Raw genomic sequence first — 19,704 nt, forward strand, 5'->3', positions numbered from 1 at the left:
CTGGTTTGAAATCTGCAGACATTTTTTTTTTTTTTTTTTTTACTATCTTGTGAAAACTCTGACGACACCCAGGGAGAGATTATTCTGTCCAAACATTTTGAACACTTTAAAACTCGCTTTCCCCAGTAGAGGAACTGTGTGTTGGAAGATTGTGGTTATGGTTACCAAAATTATGATTGTTTATTGCACCTTCTATTGGCGCAAAGGAGAGAAAGCGAGTTTACGTACATTTTAGATCCACAATGGGAGGAGGCCGGGGTGGATGGATGGGTGGAAAAAACACTGGATTTAAAAACGGGAGGTTTCTGGTCATTTCTCATTTAAAACCAATACTTAAAAAAAAATTTTTTTTTACCCATGACATCTCAATTTGTTATTCTAACAATAGCAATGGAGATCCTCTGTTTTAACCCAAATCCTGATCTTAACCTGAACTTATCCAAGTTGATTTTGTGCCAGTCAGGTTGTATCAGAGAGGGTTGCCACAATCACCTCTTTTTTCGGGTTGGAGGAGTTGTCAGATCTATGATGTGTATCACAGTAATTTTTTTTTTTTTTTTTTTTTTTTAAATCAGTTGATGAAATTGTATTTTTTTGTGTTGTTTAAATTTTGTTGGTTTCAATTGCTTGTATATATATATATATATATATATATGGGAGTAAAATTATATTGGGAATATATTCATGTTGTCTTTAGTTACATAAATGTGGTTTAAGCCACATTTCTGAAACCTCTTAGTCATATCAAGCCATGCAGATATAGTTTTAGTTTCCCCCGATTTCTGCCTCGATCCAGAATTAGTGGAGGTAAATGGAATTTTATTTGTGCTGGTCAAAAACGTTGAAACCTTACATATGATAAATTTATGAGCAATGTGTTTTTCCTGAAACGGTGTAACCCGTCAGACCTGCGCTGTCAACCCTTTTAACTGGAGCCAATTCTTCGAAAACATCAAAACAGAAATCTAAGCGACAGATCGTCTCAAAAACTGTCTTCACGGAGAGGGTGAGTGGAAAAATGGTTTTCATATTCGGTGAAGCAGCTGATTGTTGAGGAGGGTTTCCAAAAAAAGGATGAAATTCCTCCTCCAGTTTGCAGATTGTCTTCGCAAGCAGCGTTGTTCTCTTCATTTGACAGTTTTGTCGCCCTTTGTTACAGAAGCTCACTGCAGGAATGAAAAGTTGTTTTGCTGCTGTCTCCCGAGTGTTGGACTGTTTGACAAGATGTAATTACGCTGTCTTCCTCTGTCTGTTACGACCATTAACGCAATGAAGTATAAACTTTGCGCTCATACCACAACTGTCAGCTTCACGTCTTAAGTTTCAGGCTTTGAGTTTATCAACTCAGAATTTTTTTATTTTCTTAACTTATTCCAAATCTCATGATACAACAAGTCGCGCCGACGCAGCGATCCGATTGGTCGATTTGGAGCGTGACAGCACACCCTGCTCATAAATATCACTCCTCCTGCTCGATGGCAATGTATAATGTGATTTGAATTTCATATAATATGCAATATAATGTTTGTTTTTACAGGCTTATTAATTGTGACCCATTTGGCGAAATCGGGTCTTTTTGTTCCTTAATTTTGTCGCTCCGAGCACCCGTACCGTAACACCACTGATAGTCGCGCACTTGAAATGCTAGCGGCGGCAGACTTAGCCGAGTCCATCGATAACTTTTTTCGGTAACTATCTTAGTTACAACCAGACTGAGCTAGCTGAGCAGTTTAGTGTTTCCACGTGCCGAATTTATTCAGTTTGAGAAAGCAATGAAACGGACTGGTATTCTCGTCTCCGTTGCTAGGGTCGTTGCTAAGGGTCGGACTACTTCCTGGAGCGGTAAACACTGCATACGTTACATAAGTGTGTACTGACGCCCCGCAATATGAATACATTTTGATTACACGTTATTTAGTTTGTAACTAGCTTTAATACCATAGAATATTTTAATATTATCAGAGTCCGAATTTTAACTTCTGTAAAAAAAAAAAAAAAAGAAGAAAATTCCACATCAGAGCTTCTTAAAAATCATCGAATTTGTCCCTCAAAAACCTCAAAAGTCAGTTGAAATGAATTTCTTTGGATCGACTTGTGGAGGAACAGTCGTAGCCGTTTCAATAGGCTTTTAGCTGTTCTGCTGGTTTGCTATGATTCTCATATGGAGAATAATTACAGCAGCTCAGCTTCTCTTTGTGCTCCGTACGGCACCAGATGGTCTGAAAACGTAGATTGTTTGAAAATTGCACCTCAGCCTCGCGTCCTGAGCGCTCGAGTGTCTGAACAGAACGAGACTGCATTACAGCAGCTGTAGTGACGCAGCTGTGTGTGTGTGTGCGTGTGTGTGTGCGTGTGCGTGTGTGTGTGTGTGTGTGACAGTCGGAGTCAGCTCCAGTCATTAGATGAAACAAACAATCGCAAACCAGGCCAGAGCCATCGATTTTATATTTTCTGCGAGTGTGTGCGGAGGATGGTGATGTGGGGGGGGGGTGGGGGGTGGGGGGGGGGGTTTACATGTGCTCCCAACCAGTGATGTGACTCAGTCAACATCGTTAGCATTTAGATGACTCCTCCACTTGGCATACCGAACAAAGATTTAAACAGAGTCAAATCATTTTTTTTTTCTCTCGCACAGGAATCACTTCTCGGGTCGCTGATCGTCTTCAAAAAAACACTATTCAAACTTCTTTTTTTTTTTTTTTTTAACCGCCCGTAAGCCGCTGCAGCAAGACTTGAAACTTCAAACAGCATTTCCCTCCGAGGAGTTCAGTGGCTGGTTGCATCGAAAAAAAAATTCCCCTCAAATCGTCTTTATAAAGTGCTGGTTTGACTGTAAATAACAATTTAAAAAAAACAAAATTTTTTTTTTATCGTGAAATAATTCTTTAAATGAATTAGAAGAAAGGATTCTCCAATGAGAATTGTGAAGCATCAGAGATGAGAAATCAGAGAGGACACCGGGCACCGTGGAAAAAAAAAAATACTCTTTTCAACAGAGTACCGATCTGAGACTGAGACTGAGGCGACTGCAACGTCCGTCAAGAAGGCCGGACCAGAGCTCAGGTGAAAAATAAGTGGACGTGCAAGGACTACAGGTGACGTTTAAATGACTATTTGCTCCGTTTCCCATTAACTTATACTGAAGCCGATTCCAAAAGACGGATCAAAATGTGACTTCGATGTTTGAGAGAGGTCAGAGAGGACGCCGTCCATCCTCCTGGGTCTCTCGGAGGTCAAAGTTCACCTTTGTTCAACTTTATCCACGCAGATGTTCCAATAGAGATGCTGCTCCGCTGTCTTTTTAAGTTTTAATTATTTGAACATTCGGCTATAACACCACTGTTCTCATAGACTGTTTACAGGGATCGCTCTGATTGTAAACTGATTTATTCCTGCGTCGGAAATGATAAATTTGGTTGATTAGAAACATCATGCTGACCACACCCTAAGACCTTGTTGTCGTGCCCATTATCTTGCATCCTGGTCCATCAGAGAGGAATCAGAAGGAACCACAATTGACATCGAATTCAGGGGTTAAAGGTACCAAAGAACCACTGAAGACGTCTGTTAATATTCTCAGTCATTCAGGTCAAGGTTTACGCAAAAGAAACTGGACTTCTATTAATTTCTTGAAAACGTTTCACCTCTCAGCTGGAAGTTCCGCTCCAGTTATTCAGGACCGAAGGAGCCTTTCTAATGACCCGGCCTAATGTCTGCAAGAAACTTAAAGAAGTCCAATTTCTTTTGGATAAAACTTAGATGAACCCCTGAAGATGAGATCACTGTTGGAGGCGATCAGAGGTAAATCGGACTTGAAGGGCACCAGACACCAAGAAATGTCCTCGTCACTTTTCACAGTCCACTTTTTCCTCCCCCCCCCCCCCCCCCCCACACTTCGAGTTGACTTTCCCACCAAAATCTCTCCGGACGTCGTCCTCTTACTGTCCAGCTGCTAAAGAGACGATCTGGATTAAAACCCGTTTACTCGTTTGTGTAACTTTTATGTATTGCTTTGTACTCGGCTGTTGCAGCTTCTGGCGCTGTGAGCGCCTCGACGGTGTTTTATTGTTCCGAGATTCACACGTCAGGCCACAGACAGTCTTGCCTGGTGGTGAAGGATGTTCGCAGCCTGAGAGGACGACGCCTGCAGACGCTGCTCAGGGACGAAAAATGATTTTGCGGCACGGCTCGTTTTCTGCTTGTATTTGCTAGAATAGAAAGCCGACGATAAGCACGGAGCTCTGCAGTGAGAGGAAATCCAACATGGCTTATCAGAGATGTGTCAGGTCTCTATCAGTGAAAGTAAACATCATTTTTGAAATAAGATAAAAAACAAACCTGTGTGATTGCGAGCAGATCCTCATTAAACAGACAAATCTTCAGCTGAAATATCAAAATACATTTTTTTTTTTTTTTAAATAAAGGGCTGATGTGGAAAAGAGAAGACGGATAATGAACACATTGATGCGGAGTTTCATGACACAATGTGAATACAAATTTGCTCCAAACCCGGATCGCGGTCACCTCCTCAACGCCGGTCACGAGAGGAGGAGGAGGAGAGGCTTCAGCTCGGCCGAACGGTCTCCAGATTAATAGCGAGGACGAGGAAGCGGAGGAAGCGGAGGAAGCGAAGCGATGGGCCGCGACCGGGAACGGATCAAAGGTGGCTCTCTCGTCGAACACCAACAGGACCTGTTCAGATTCATCATCCCCTAATGGACCGCGGAGCCATCCGCAACAGCGAATCCTTCCGAGTTATCGCAGCGCCAGTAAATTAGACGAAAACTCTGCTGCTCAGAGAAGGAAATGAAACGGTCCCCGTACGTCTGCTGGTGCTTTAGATAAATACCCAGAGATTTACAAGGTGCTGCCGACTATTAGACGTGAAGAAATCCACGCTTTAAGTATTGTTTCTCCAGAGCTCAAACCTTTATTGGTTTTTCCAATCCCTCAACCCTTCGAGGTCCAGGAGTTATACGGTTCCCAACTCGCGTGAAAGTTCCCGTTTTTTTTTTTTTGGCACCAGAAACGACAAAAAGTTTTCAAACCGTCTTCGAAGCCGTTCGACAAGACGGAATAACAAATCCGGGACACGAGACAATCTAAGAGCGATCCAAATAATGTCATGGTTTTATGAGGTTATCCCAAACCCGGTGGCAAGGGCGTGAGAGACGCACATCTGGATCATAACATTTCAGGAAAAATGGCACAAACGATGAAGAGGAAGATCAAAAGTAGAATGACTGATTTTCTGACTGGACTCTGGGCTCGGTCTGTAGGGCTGCTCATTTAAAACCTGCAATACAACGACTTTAATAGAACGGAAGAGTTTAGAAATGGACATTTAGAGAAATCATTTTTTTAAATACATTTTTTTTTTGGGGTGTCTTCAGGTGCGATAATCTGACGCAGGTCGTCACGGTGTCTGGGACGCAGCAACAGATCGTACAGATGCGGACTTCTGACTCCAATCCTTCGGTGCCAGACAAAGTGTTCTCTTTCTGAAGACCCGAACCGCTCTGTCACCGCTCGTCTCCGTCCATCACTTAGTTATGAAGCATCGGAGACCGGCTGGATTAATATTAATGTGCCGTGTGCCTGTTTGCTGATTTCACCTTCAATTATTTGTCAGACAGCTGCCTCTTTCTGCCTGAAGGAGCCTCCGTGGTGCGGCTATACAATCTGGTATACAAAAAAAAAAAAAAAAAAAAAAAAAAAAAAAGCCCGTGCAGTGACGGAGAGGTTGTTCGAGATAATTTACGTTACAACCCCTCCCCCTCCCCCTCCCAATAGTTTATGCTATTATTTTGAAAAGCCTGTTTTACAGTGATAGGCTCATTTCTGTCTGGAGGAGTAGTAACGTCTCCAGTCTCCAAATATACAAACTAATTCTTTGGTTTCTCATCATTACAAACTTTTTTTGTGTTTCAGCAGCCAGAAATAAACCGTGGATCCAAAAATATTGCGTTTGTCTCGAAGCTGTGTGCAAACTGGAGGTACCGGCGTTAAACGTGTGGGTTACAAATAAGCTCCACAAGATGGTGCTGTTGGACACACCATGCGTCCGAGCGGCTTCACGACATCTGTAAACTCTCCCTGGTCTGAGATAATGACATCCCGAGCAAATTCATTTCATTCCATCAATTGCATCTATACAAACGTGAACAGAAACGTGAGATGCAGGACAGGAAGTCAAAGTTGATTTATTTGGGTCTGATATTTGACTCGGTGAGAGATTACAAGACTTGATTAAATGTTCACAGGTCTGGAAATGAGAAAGTAAAAAAAAAATAAAAAATAAAATCTAAAACATGACAAACACCTTCAGCATCTTTTACCTATATGTGCTGGCTCAGCAAAAGAAGATTTTAGTTGTGCAAATCTGATAAAAAAAAAAAAATACATGTAGATCAACATCCGCACACAGAAACTCATTCTTGTAAAGTGTGGAGATCAAAACGCACAACTATGAGACTTACTTGATGATAGAAAATGTAATTGGGCTTTTCTAAAGATTAGTTAAACCTCAACTTAGTTGGAAGAAAGTTGAAGCAAATTCACCGAGACAACAAAAAGTTGCAAAGAGGGATGCTTCCAAACTGCTTAAAATGTGTTATGAAGTCAGGTTTGCAACTTTTTGAAAACCCATGTTGGGCAGAAAGAAAAAAAAAACACACAAGCGTCCAAAATTCGACGTTTCCTGAATGGAGTTTGGTTGGCGGAATGATTTTTTTTTTGTTTTAAAAAGGTTCTGACTGCTCCTCTGGGACTTATTCAAGATCTGTGATTTCAGTGATTGATTTGGACGTTTCTTGTCTTTCCTCTCCATCAAACACAAAACAAACAAAACTACAACGCAAGACTTCGGAGAATGCTGAATTAATTGCGAGCTCCCGTGTAGGCTACCTTATCGGAACCGACAGACCTCCCCGTACATATACTCCAACCCCCCCAGCCCCCTCCACCTCCCCTCCCTCCCCTCCAGTCTGCCAGGCTGCTGGTGCTGCTGCTGCTGCTGTTGCTGTCTGGCTTATCAGCGCTGCTGCTGCTGCTGCTGCTGCTGCTTGGATGCTGCACGGTGGCGCAGCCCGGATCCAACTGAGGATTTTCTTTTGCAGGATGGAAACGTGAGGACGGCGGGACTGTCGGAAGGCAGCACTCGGGACGGAATAACCCAGAAGAACACCGGTCGCACGCGCGTGATGTTGATTTGATTCCTCACTTTAACGCCTTTGAGAGACGCCGCCGCCCTGCCCCTGCCCACCCACCCGCCCTGCCCGCCCCTGGCCGCCCCTGGCCACTCAGGGGAGCGTGAAGTCGCTCCTAATGGGATTTTATTGACGCGCGTCTCTCCGGATCAGGTGCGCCCCGGCATTCCCTTAACTTACCTGGGGAGGAGGATTTCTGCTTATTCCGACCCCCGTGAGCGGCAGCGCACAGGTGGGAGCGTGGATTTTCAATTCCAAAGTTTGGATCTTCTCTTTTTTTGATGGGATTTTTCCAATTAAAAAATAATAATAATAAAAAAAATTAAAAAAAAATGGGATGGCAGATGCTGACTGGAGATGCACGCGCGTTGTTTCCCACAGTTTATTCCGAATGGATGCTGCCGATGTGATCGCGGCTCTTACCGGAGCGCGTGTCTGAATTCACGCCGTGGGGGTATACCTGCTTGACAGGCAGCTGTGTGTTCCGGTGGGAGTCTCCTGCACGTGAAAACGCACTTCCTGGCCAATTTCCCGGGAAAAGTTTGGGACCGGGACGCGGCGGAGAATGAAGGCGGCGCGCGTTACTCGGTTCCCCTGCGGACGCTGAGCTCTCATCCCACACGTGGCTTCAAATATAACATCCGTGGATGGATTTGTGGTTCAGCGTGGAGAACATGTTTCCAAACTGTGGATTCCTGCTCAGGCCGGAGGGGAGAGCGGCGGACACCCCGACCCCTTCCTGGAACTACAGGTGTTCCCTGTAAACAGGTGAGTGTGCTGTCATGAACGCTCTGCACTCAGGTCACTAAAGAATATATATTTCGGTGGGCTGCAATTTGCGAGAGAGAGAGATCCTTTCCTCCTGGCACCGTGATCACTTGTTGTCTCTCGTTCCAAACTCCCTTCAGAAATCCTGCATTTTTAATGCTGCACCGCTGATCCAAGATGATCTAATAAATCTCCGGCTGATCCTCTCTCAGTCTGCACACACTCCTCTAATCGGCTGCTTTACGCAGAAGTTACAGTGACGAGCGGAGCGGGCTTTCGTCCACAGTCCTCTGCAGGATTTTGAGAAGTTAACAAAGTGCCTGCACGAATTTTCAAATTATGATTGGTTTAATGTATTTAGTCATATTAAATGAGGTAAATGTCTTGGTTTAAAGGCAAAAAAAATAAAAATAAATCATGAATAACATATCATCATCAAAAAAAAAAGGAAAGGTTTTGGTGCTGTGTGATGCCTCAATGATTTTCTTTGGGGGGGGGGGGATTTATGTATTTAGCCAACTTTTTTTCAAACTTGCTTCGGACGTGCTTTTACTCTGGTTTTCTTTCACTTTAAAAATGTGTCGTTAAAAAGTTTGACTTAATTGGTGACTTAAAATTCATGCATTTCTGTTTCTTTTCTTCTTTTAGTGACTCCAAGTCCCAAAATGCCAAGCTGTGGATAGAGAGCTGACCCGTGTTTACCGCCCTGCAACCCCTCTCCTCGTCATTCCTCATCCTCCCCCCCCCCCTTTTTTTTTTTCTTCCCTCTTTTTCTTTTACCTTGTGCTCCTCTTCTTCATCCCAAATTCTTCCTTTATTCCCCCCCCCTACTCCCTCTCCATCACTATCTGCTTCTCACACCCCTCCTTTCCTTTCCTTCCCCCCCCCCCCCTCGACACCCACCACCACCTCCTCCTCTCCCTCCCCCCCGCAGCACACATGCAGGCCAAGAAGCGGTACCTGCTCGTGTCTGTGGGGGCCGGTCTTCTCTTCCTCGTCTACCAGTGGGGTCTGCAGGTCGGGGAGTTCCAGCAGCAGCCGTACCAGTACCACCAGTTTCCCCAGTACCCCCAGTATCACCACCAGCAGGAGTACCAGCACCACCACCACCGCCAGAGTCAGGACGCGTACCAGCCCCAGCCGCTGCCCCAGAGGAGCCCGTCCAGACCGCCCAGGCACTGGCCGGAGACCACCGAGCTGCTGGAGCCGTATCTGGAGGGAGGAGAGCAGGAGGTAGACCGTGCCGGGTTTATAGGAGAAGAAACGCTGGGAAATCCAAAAGAAGGAATATAAAAGGAGGCTGAAAGGCCTATTTAGGAACAGTCAAAACAATTACAAGTAAAAGTCTTTTTTTTTTTTTAATTTTTTTTATTTTTGAAATGAAAGGAAGACACCTTCTGAGCTGCTGGCAGGAGTTAGACCGTACCGATTTAAAAAGGCACGCTGGGAAATCTCAAGACAACAATGGAAGGGAGCTGAAATGCTCATTTAGAAGCACTTAAGGAGAAAAAACCCATTCAGATTATTTACAAGTAAAATTTTTAAAAGTAGAAGTACTAGTAGCAAAATATACTTTTAAAAGTGAAAGCAGACAGCTGATTTCTTTTCTTTGTTTCAAATGATCCACGAAAATAAAAAAAAAATAAAAAAGGACAATACTTTTCAAATTGGGATGACGTTTCAAAGCATTACGGCGGTGGTTGTAAGCCACAAGATGATTCACCAGGTGATTAAACATATTTTTTTCCTCCACATGTTACGCTAAAACCTTTCAGACTTTACTCTGGTCTTTGAATAGAAGGGTCCGACACGGAAGCGTCATTCTCCGGTCGACGTGTTCACGACCCCTGAATACTACGAGGGAAGGTTTCCACTCGTCGGGGAAAGTTATGGCAACAGCAGTTGTGGATAAACAGCAGAAATAAACCGTTCGCGCCGCCCGGTATCGTTGCCGGGCGTCCCGTTGCGGCCGCCTCCGCCGGTGCCGCCGTGATTTTGTAGCGTTATCTGAACCAGCAGACGTACGGCGCGCATCGCGTCGCTTCAAAAAGGTTCCAAGCCGAGCTGAGCGCTGATGTTTCGGGAAATCAATTACAAGCAGACACTTCTCTTTCTATTAAGAACTCAAGACTCGCGGCAAAGAAAAGAAGCAACGGGCACGTCAGTAGCGAGGACGGGGCAGTTGAGGGTGTACAATATGACCTTCGCCGCCCATAAATCTTGTCAAATGTCAGCGGTAGAAGATTCATTAATTTGGGTATTTAGAAACAAATGTCTTGGGGGGGAATTTGGTTTAATGGGCGAACTGGCTGAACGCCTAACCTTTGGCGCGACGTTACCGGGTGTCATTTTCCTGTGTGTTCCGGGGTGGTGTTAACTGTGTGTGCGTCTGTGCCAACAGGAGGACAGCCCTCAGCTCCACCACCAGCACACCTCCCCTCGGGAGCGCCGGGCGATCCGCGACAACATCTTCAAGAACAAGCGCTGCCGCATGGAAACCTGCTTCGACTTCGCTCGCTGCCAGTCGGGCTTCAGGGTTTACATCTACCCTCCGCAGAGAGGGGACGAGATCTCCGAGACCTACCAGAAGATCCTGTCCTCCGTCGAGGAGTCCCGCTTCCACACCAGGGACCCCTCGCGGGCTTGTCTCTTCATCCTGGCCGTGGACACGTTGGACAGGGACCAGCTCTCGGCTCAGTACGTCCAGAACGTCAGATCCCGCATCCAGAGCCTGCCGACGTGGAGCGACGGCAGGAACCACCTGATATTCAATCTGTACTCGGGCACGTGGCCGGACTACACGGAGGACCTGGGCTTCGAGGTGGGCCAGGCCATGCTGGCCAAGGCCAGCGCCGACGTGGTCAACTTCCGACCCAACTTTGACATCTCCATCCCGCTCTTCTCCAAGGAACACCCGCTCAAAGCCGGGGGCATCGGCTACGTGACCCTCAACGACGCGCCGCCTTCCAGGAAGTACCAGCTGGTTTTCAAAGGGAAGCGCTACCTGACCGGCATCGGCTCGGAGACCAGGAACGCTCTGTATCACATCCACAACGGGGACGATATTATCCTGCTGACCACGTGCAAGCACGGCAAAGACTGGGAGAAACACAAGGACTCGCACTGCGACAGGGATAACGAAGACTACTCAAAGTAAGACGCACTTCTTCTTTTCTTTTACGACCTTTTTGCTGCTCCTCGGCGTTTCGACTGAACCTGCGCTCTAAAATCTGTAAATGAACGGGATGTTTTCGGTCTCCACGTCCTCCGCGCTCAATTCTATTTCCTAGTTTACCGAGTTCCACGCCTTCTCCCGCTCTCGTGTCCTTGCGTTTCTTGACGTTCGATCGGCAAGTTTCGGTGTTCGCGACATTACGGCCTCTTCGCTTTGCCGCCGGTTCTTTCGAATGCAGCGTGTTTGTGCCCGTCGTGTTTTGCGTGTCGATCGTTACAAGTGCGGTTTGTACCGGCTCCAAACGCCGCGTCTCCGCAGCGTCGGGGACACGCCAGGGGAGTCTCGCTTCGCTCACCGGGACAAAAATGCTGCAGGGGTGTCGCGGGTGTTTGTGCCGTTGTCTGTGCAGAAGTGTAAAACGTGCGTGGAGAGCAGAGAGGCGTCGACCGCCGAGAGACGGGAAGTTTTTGTCAGCTCAGCAGTTGGTCGAGAGAGAGAGAGAGAAAAAAAAAGAAAGTGATCTGAAGCCGAGAGAAGTTCACCCTTTTTGAAAATCTGAGCGAGTTGAGTGCAGAGTGAAATGGAAACAGCGTTCGCAACTTTTCTCACTTGTTCCTGGATCTGTTTAGTCCGAGAGTCGTCTGTTGCATATTTTAGGTTTCTAGACGCTGCCAAGGCTCGGTTGAGGGGAAAAATAAATAAATAAAATAAAATAAAAACCCACCACGGATCCAGAAGCCTGTTAAGTGCAGCCCGAACAGAAGCTGAAATTGCACAGCGAGCGTCTGCAAACGGTGCGAATATTGGGCCGGTGACAAGTTTTTGAAAGCTTCGTTTCCATTCTGGCACTTTATTTCTGAAGTATGAAGGGTGCTTATCGTGCTTTTTAAACGAAGCCTTCCGATGGTCCCACGGGGAAACAAAAAAAAAGGGGTTTCAGTTGAATGTTGGTTTGATGAAGCTCAATCTGACAGCAGGATTTCACTTTCTGAAGACCAGACCAGCGACGTGGCTGAAGTACACATCTGTTTATGGACCATTAAATTACAAATAGACCTTTTTTTTTGGTAAACATAACATTGCAAGTAGCTAATACATACCCAACGTTTTTGTAAAAACTCCACAGAGACTCCGCAGATTGTTTATTGTCATATATGTTTGTTTTTTTTCAAAAAAGAAAAGAAAAATAATTTCCCCTTGGGGATTAATAAAGTATCTATCTATCTATCTATCTATCTATCTATCTATCTATCTGTCTATCTGTCTGTCTGTCTGTCTGTCTATCTATCTATTATCTGTCTGTCTGTCTGTCTGTCTGTCTGTCTATCTATTATCTGTCTGTCTGTCTGTCTGTCTATCTATCTATCTATCTATCTATCTATCTATCTATCTATCTATCTATCTATCAAAATGCCCTCAAATTCACTTGTTTCATCCTTTTTGGATTTACAACATTTGGGAAGTCTTGAAGAGCCACATTATTAAATCATTTTATGCCCATTTTAAGTTAAGTTAACAGAAGTTTCTACCCATGAAGCACGATCACCCAGTAGGCACAAACATTCATTTGTACGGAGAAATTCCCGCACTACTCATGATCGCACCCCGGCAACCTCGGCAGATTATAAATACGTCATTCTTTCATTCAAAATATAAAAAAAAAAAAAAAAAAAAAAATGCGTCTGAACGTTCATCTTGCCGGCGATTTATGTTGCTTTAACTTGAACCTACTTGGGAAAAGACGTTAGCTGTGTGTGTGTCATTTCTGGGAGACAGCGTTAGCGTCAGTGGGTTGGAGACGTCGAAAATAAACGACCTACGATTCAATATCGAGTAATTTGACTTTAATAAACCCATCTTCTCATTGTTATACCTCTCAAACGGAAGAAAGAAAATGATAAAAGACACACCGTCCGCAGTGGGCTTGTTCTTCTCTGCGTTATCGCTATTTTGTAGACCGAATGTTTGTCGCCGATGAAGCCGCCTGCCGTCGGAAGGCGTCTGTCCGCTCCCTAAATCTCTTCGCGTCTTCGGAGGTTGTGACTGAGAACGCCTCCCTGTTTCGCCGCTCGCCCGCTCTCGCTGTTTTACGCACGGCGCGTCGATACAGACGTCACCCCCCCCCCCCCCCGGTGCAGTCGGGGGGTGGCGGTGGGGGTGGGGGTGGGGGGGGTGAGAAGGGAGGGGGGGTGCCCGGATCCTGCGCGGCGAGGCTCCCTGATGGGAACACGAACCGACGAGGATCTCGAAGCCCCGGGGCGGTCGATAATTGCCCTCCAATTGAATTAAGCTGTGAATGAAGGAGACAGATAGAGATCTCACCTCCCTCTGAGCGGGGCGCCGGATTGAACTCGGGGCGGTTCTACTGTACGTAGATAACATCCGGCTGAACCAATTAGGGGCCTCGCCGTCACAGAGGCGGCCCCCCCCCCCCCCCTCCATCTCCCACCCGAAGACCGCTCGGAGGCCGAGGGGCTCGAGCTCCGCGGAATGTAATGTTTAATTCGAAATCGCCGTCCCATCTTCTCGCGGCCCCGAAGAGAAGAAAAGGTAGAGAAGAAAGAAAAGGGCGTCGGGGACGGTCAGACGGGCGACAAGAGGCCCTCCTCGGTAAATCCATAAAACATCTTTCTTCATCTCCGCTCATCGACCTCCGCTCCGCCTTTGTCTCCGTGGGACCCTCGAAGCCCCTTCAGCTCCATCTTTCTTGTCCTCGGCCCTCCTTCGACTCTTCCTTTCTTTCGGCAGCGCGGATACGAGGCGGCTTTTAAATGCCACCGGAGGGGGTGCGGGAGGGGGGGGGGGGCTGTGTGTATTAAAATATAGCCATCTTTCCATTAACTGACGAGACCGCTCTGAATGCATTTTTTTTGATAATAAGAGCGTGAAGCGGATGCAAATTTTTTTTTTTCTTTTTTTTCTTTTTAATCACAGGTGACTTGCAGCAAGTCAAGCGGATGCTGCTATTTATAACAAACCGGGGGAATCAGCAACCGTGCACGCTGACGCCCGGCGTCGCTCGGCCCGTAGTGACCGAGGCGGCGACGGAGGAGGGCGTCGGGCCTCGTCAGGGCCGGTTTCACGGCGCCAAACCGGCAGTGAGGGCCGATAACGAGGCGGCGGCGAGCCGGCGGGCGGTAACCGAGGCTGGGCTGTGAACCCGGGTGTTGAATGTTCCTCCTCACCTGCTCCGATTTGCTCCCTGCGTTCCGCCGTCACCCGTCGGACGAACGACACCACGCCACGGGGTAATAGATTCACCAATTTTGAGTCGAATCTGAGCGCAAAGGCCGGATTTGTGTGAATCTGTGGTATTTCCTTTGTGAATAATTGTCCATAAATATACTTAGAAATCACAGAAAAGCAATTGCATAACTTCTGTCAGCGTCGTCGTGTTTTTTTTTTTTTAGTTTTTCTCCAGTTGTCTTCGCGTCCACGAGTACAAAAACAAAACCCGCTCGTCGCAAATTCTGCGTCGTTTTAAGGGCGCCGATTTGCCCAAAATGGTAATCTAATAGAAACGAAAACACACGGCAGCGTTTTTACCCGTCGACAGCTCCCGAGGCGTGATGGGAACTGTCCTTTCAAAAGCGATTATCCTCAAACTTAAGACGGACAGCGACAGCAGAGACCAGACTTGTGCATCGCACATTATACGACACAAAAATATCCCGATCGCACGAATTTTGGCTGATAATGAGGACGTCGGGTGCGGTTTATCGTTTTCAATTTGCTCAAACTTTAAAGTGTTTGGCCGTCTTTGAAACTCGAGCCAAAAACGCCCTAAAGAGTCATTTACTGTTTTTTTTTTTGTTGTTTTTTTTTGTCCACTAGGTGGCAGATGGGGGCATTTCATTTAAAAAAAAATTTTTTTTTTTGTATTTATTATTTGCTTAAACGTTTCAGTATTAGCCAGCTCAGCATATAACTACTCTCACCCCCCCCCCCACCCCTCCGCCAGATCTGTACGGATGAAACGACGGCGTAAAGACAAAAAGTTAAATAAACAAAATGCAGTGAAAGAATCTACCAAAAACTAAAACATATTAAATAAGCAACTAAACAAATAGGTTAAACTTCTGTTAAAAGTGAATGAGCAGCACCGAGCCGACGCTACGAGCTGTCCTGGGCTACGTTACCCGGAGCGAGCGGACCTCTCGCACGGGAGGCTTTATTTTATGCGTGCTGTCCGACGCGCGCAGGCAACAGCGTCGGAAAGTCGACGCCGGACGGACTCTTTGCACCGCCGGCGCTCCTCTGTCGTCACCCGACAGCTATCTCTCCGTTCGCTGATTGTTTCATAAAATGGAGACGCTTAAATGAATTAGTGATAATGTGCTCTGCTCCGTTTCAGTGTTTTTAATTCGATGCATAAAAAAAACAAAAACAAAAATTACTCAGACGGGAAACGCAGCTGCTGTCACATCTGGGAGTGTTTGGCAGCTGCGGGATCCAATATGTACGACGGCAGAAAAGTGTCTGGCGGTGTTCATTTGGACGGCGGCCATGCGGGCGGCCCGAGCTACCGCTGACATGTCGTCCAGGAACTTTTCTTTTTTTTTTTGTTGGTCTTTCTTCTGGTTCTTGTTGGGAGATGTTCTATTAAAGCAGCATCCCAAGTCTCTTTCTTTTTTTTTTCTTTTTTTTTTTTTTTTCCTCCCCCTTGTTGCCGCTTATCTTCCTCCTCTCCATCCTCCTCTTCCTCCTCCATGCTCTCGCCTTTTAGTCCCTTATCGCCTCCTCCTCCTCCTCCTCCTCCTCCTCTCCCTCCCGCTCTTCCTCTCTCTCCGTCGCCCGCTGAGCTTAAACCGAAGCGTGGAAAAGGTTTTTTACTGCTGTCTCGGTGCATCTCTGATGCGAGTCATGATGAAGTGCACCACGAGGAATAATAACGGAGCCCGCCGGTTCCAGAGAGGGCGAGAGACAAATTCGGGACTTTGAAGAGACTTTGATGTGTGACCGCTTTATGAGCCCTAATTAAAGCAACAACAAAAAAAGAAGTTTGTAAAAAAAAAAAATGCACATGTGCAGAAGAAAAAAAACGGGACACCAGGAAATTAAAACTCTGCTGCGTTAAGAGGAGCCTACATTTAGAAAATGTCTAGTCAGGACAGTCTGCCTAATTAAAGCATTAATCAGTAGAGTCTCATAGCTGCATCAAAAACAAGGTAATAAGACAACATCCAACCTACAATAGAGACAGAGTCCTCTTAATGGATTTAAAAAAATGATGACAAAAGTAAACAATAAAGTCATGTGACGTTATTATTATTATCAATTAACCAAATCGACACGGGGAGGATGTCGGGGTAGATGAACGGGTCAACAAAGCATTCGACTTCAACGCGATAAATTGCTGTTTATTTCTAATCTTTGACTGACAATCACATTTAAAAAACGACAAGCGTGTTCATGTCGTTCCCTAAAACTTAAACGCGCGTTTATAATTGGAACCGCGAGGCTTCCAAAGGCGACATACCGAACATGAAGAATTTAAAGTATGAGTATGTTTTTCAGCTGCTTTCTGTTGCTCTTTGAGGCAATTATTTTTTTTTTACATATTTAGAGGACCAAAATGTGTAATTTTTTGATTTCAAACTTTTTTTTAGCAGCAGATACGTGCAGGAATACAGCACGAGAAGTTACTTTGCTCTGCGCGTCGGGAGAAATATTGAAGACTTTTTTTTTTTTTGACATGTTTCACTTTTTTTTTTATAGTGATAAGCTGCTTTTTTTTGTGTTTTTTTTTTTTTCATACATGGAGCATCTTCGACCACAGCCGGTCAATAAATACAGCCGTAAGCAATGGATAGAAAACGGGATTAGGGCTTCTAAAATGCGGTTATTCAACAGACAAAATGTGATTTTGACAAAACAGTATCCGCTTTTTATTTGCTCATCAGCCATCAGAGTGGTGGAGATTCGATTCTTCCACAGGATCTTCGTGAGTTTTCTTGGGGGCCCTTTAAACGGCTGCAGATTTGTCAGCCGGCAGCTGAACTCATCAATGCATCGAAGGTTTCTGCCAAGGCCGGTCGGAGGGTGAAAGGAAGCTCTATTGATCAGCTTTGACTTCATCGCTGCGGCCGATCGGCAGACGAATGGAGGTTAATGGTTCCCTTCGCTGCGCGAAACCCAAACACAGATTGGCATTTAGTGCGACGGGGCCCCTCGGCATTTATTTTAGCCGACCGCCTGTCAGTCTTGACGTGAAAAAAGAAGTTAATGTATCGCAGGCCGAGAGGACACCGTGAGGATCGCAAACCGGCTGCGCTGATCGAATTCAGTTTTTCTGCTGCCGAAGCAGCGAAGAATAAATCAAAGCGTCGGTTCAGCAAACTATATTGAATTAAAATCTGACATTACAAAAGGAAACCTGCTCAGAATCATCAATTCTTTACCTGTCTTTAAGGCCAATGAGATTTTCGATTGAAATTAGGTTTTAAAAAATAAAATGTTCTACTGAACTGTTGAACCATTTATTGTGTTTTTCTAAAAAAAAAAACAACAACATTTGACATCAGGAGATAATCAGCATTTGCATTTTTTTTTTTTTAACTCATGTTTTGGTGAAATATTTCAACACGGTTCCTCACAAAGAAATGCTGAATGAACGCATCAGTGAAGTGTTTACACGCCAGCCGAGACGTTGACGTTTCTTTTTAACATTTAAATGAAACCGCAATCTTCCGTCGACACTAAGTGTTATATTTGGGAACTGGAGGTAAACTGAAGCGCCCTCCCTCCGCCCCGAGCACCTCCGACAACGTCTGTGCGGTACAATCGATCGGACTCTTAAAGCACTTTGTCGTAAGTTTGCTCGGAGTTGGGGAACGGCGCGCCTGTGTTTTGTAACTTTGCACTTCGTATCGCGATAAAAACGCACATTTTTGACTTGTTTGTTTTCTCCAAGGGACAGCGAGCGCCCGCTCCTCAGTTTGACGGTAACCGCTCTCGGCTGTCCGTCGGCAGGAAGGATGTTGCCGTATTTTCTTCGCCGTCTCATTTCCGCCCCACCGTCCCACCTCTGCTGCCCCCCCCCCCCTCTTCCTCTTCCTCCTCCTCCTCCTCCTCCTCGTGCATTAGTCCAGTGAGCGCTGACGACCGGTTGAGATGAAGTAAAGGTGCGGGCGGGTGCTTCGGGGTTGTTTTGCCATCCGTCCTCGCCGAGAGAGGCGGAGAGGACGGAATTAGAGAGGGGTTTTTTGAAAGTAGTGGAAACGCTGCGTGGCAGGATGGATTGCAGCTCGAATCTATCACGCACACACACACACACACACACACACACACACACACACACACATACGAACACACACACCGCTGGGGAGGAAGAGAAGGAGAGGCAGGTTTGTCAGAGAGAAACAAGGCGGTGTTGTTCCTGTATGACTTTTCATTTGCTGCACGTCAGCGCGCGTCAGCAGAGAGATGGCGATTTTTCTTGATTGCAGGGTTTCTCAAACATTTCCAGCCGTAGAGCTCCAAACACACGAATCACAGCAACAAGTATCAATTTTTTTTTTTTTTCCCCTCTCGTGTCGTTGCAGAGACCCATACAGGACAATCTGAGTTGTTGTTGATATAGAAAATAGTTTTTTTGTTTCTCCCTGAAGCTCTTTTTTTTTTTTTTTTCTCCCGGCGCTTTATCGTGAAAAGTGAAACCCCGACTAAAAGGGAAACGTTCGACTGGATACTTTACGATGTCAGAGAGCGAGGTACCAAATTCAAACAACAAACTTTTGGGAGAGACTCTACCGGTTGTTTGGACCATTTAAAAGATAAAACATCAGACAGTTTGACTTCTTATTTCTTGAAAAGTTCTGCAGACGAATTGAACCAATCTCCCTTTTATCAACATTCACAGCTGCAGCCGGCGAAGCGTGAAATAGACACGCTAGTCCATTAGAGCAAAACGTGAAATGGACACACTAGTCCAATACAACAAAACGTGAAATGGACACGCTAGTCCAATACAGCAAAACATGACATAGCAACACTTTAGACAGGACAAAGGGTTTCTATTTTACGTTTTGCCGTGATACCAGGTTACATGATTTATTACAAAATGAGATGTGGGAACTAGTATTGATATGACTGCCCTTCATATATCAGACTTGTATTTGTTCTCCACATCCAGTAGACTCGTGCTGACACTCGTGGGTGTGTATGTTTACTCCACTTTTTCGTATTTTTTTTATAGAAAATTTATGAGAGGAGGTCGACTTGCAATATTGTGAAACGTGTTTCATCTTGCGGCCTTCAGGTTCAACACAAAACACATTACAAAAACAATTTATTACAAGACAAGTACGAGTAACTATTTTCAGCTTTTTAAAATATAAGCTTTCAAGAATCCAACATATATGAAAAAAAAGAGATAATCTTTTAATTTGGATTTTTAAAAGTTCTATACATTTCTGTAACTGAAACTTGAGATAACATATACTTTATTATACATATACTCTGACACGATTGCATAATTCACGCCCTCATCAACAAAGAGAAAGAAATAACGATGAGGAAAACTTCAAAATCTGAAGCCCATGTATTTTGCCT

General features: G+C 45.4%; 1 protein-coding gene across 1 annotated transcript in view; it reads left to right on the plus strand.

Annotated features, from left to right (window-relative positions):
* The first annotated feature begins 7,000 nt into the window (after positions 1–7,000).
* The window catches only part of LOC138212049 (exostosin-1), a 196,460-nt gene continuing 183,756 nt past the window's right edge, over positions 7,001–19,704 (plus strand). Inside the window, exons 1-3 of the mRNA XM_069172284.1 lie at positions 7,001–7,976; positions 8,625–9,209; positions 10,378–11,129. Coding sequence (XP_069028385.1) covers positions 8,916–9,209; positions 10,378–11,129 — 1,046 coding nt within the window. The 5' untranslated portion in view covers positions 7,001–7,976; positions 8,625–8,915. The remainder of the gene's footprint in view (positions 7,977–8,624; positions 9,210–10,377; positions 11,130–19,704) is intronic.

The sequence above is a fragment of the Embiotoca jacksoni genome, unplaced genomic scaffold (assembly GCF_022577435.1).
Source record: "Embiotoca jacksoni isolate LCO1_2020_lvr unplaced genomic scaffold, fEmbJac1.0.p SCAF_52, whole genome shotgun sequence".
NCBI classification, from domain to species: Eukaryota; Metazoa; Chordata; class Actinopteri; family Embiotocidae; genus Embiotoca; species Embiotoca jacksoni.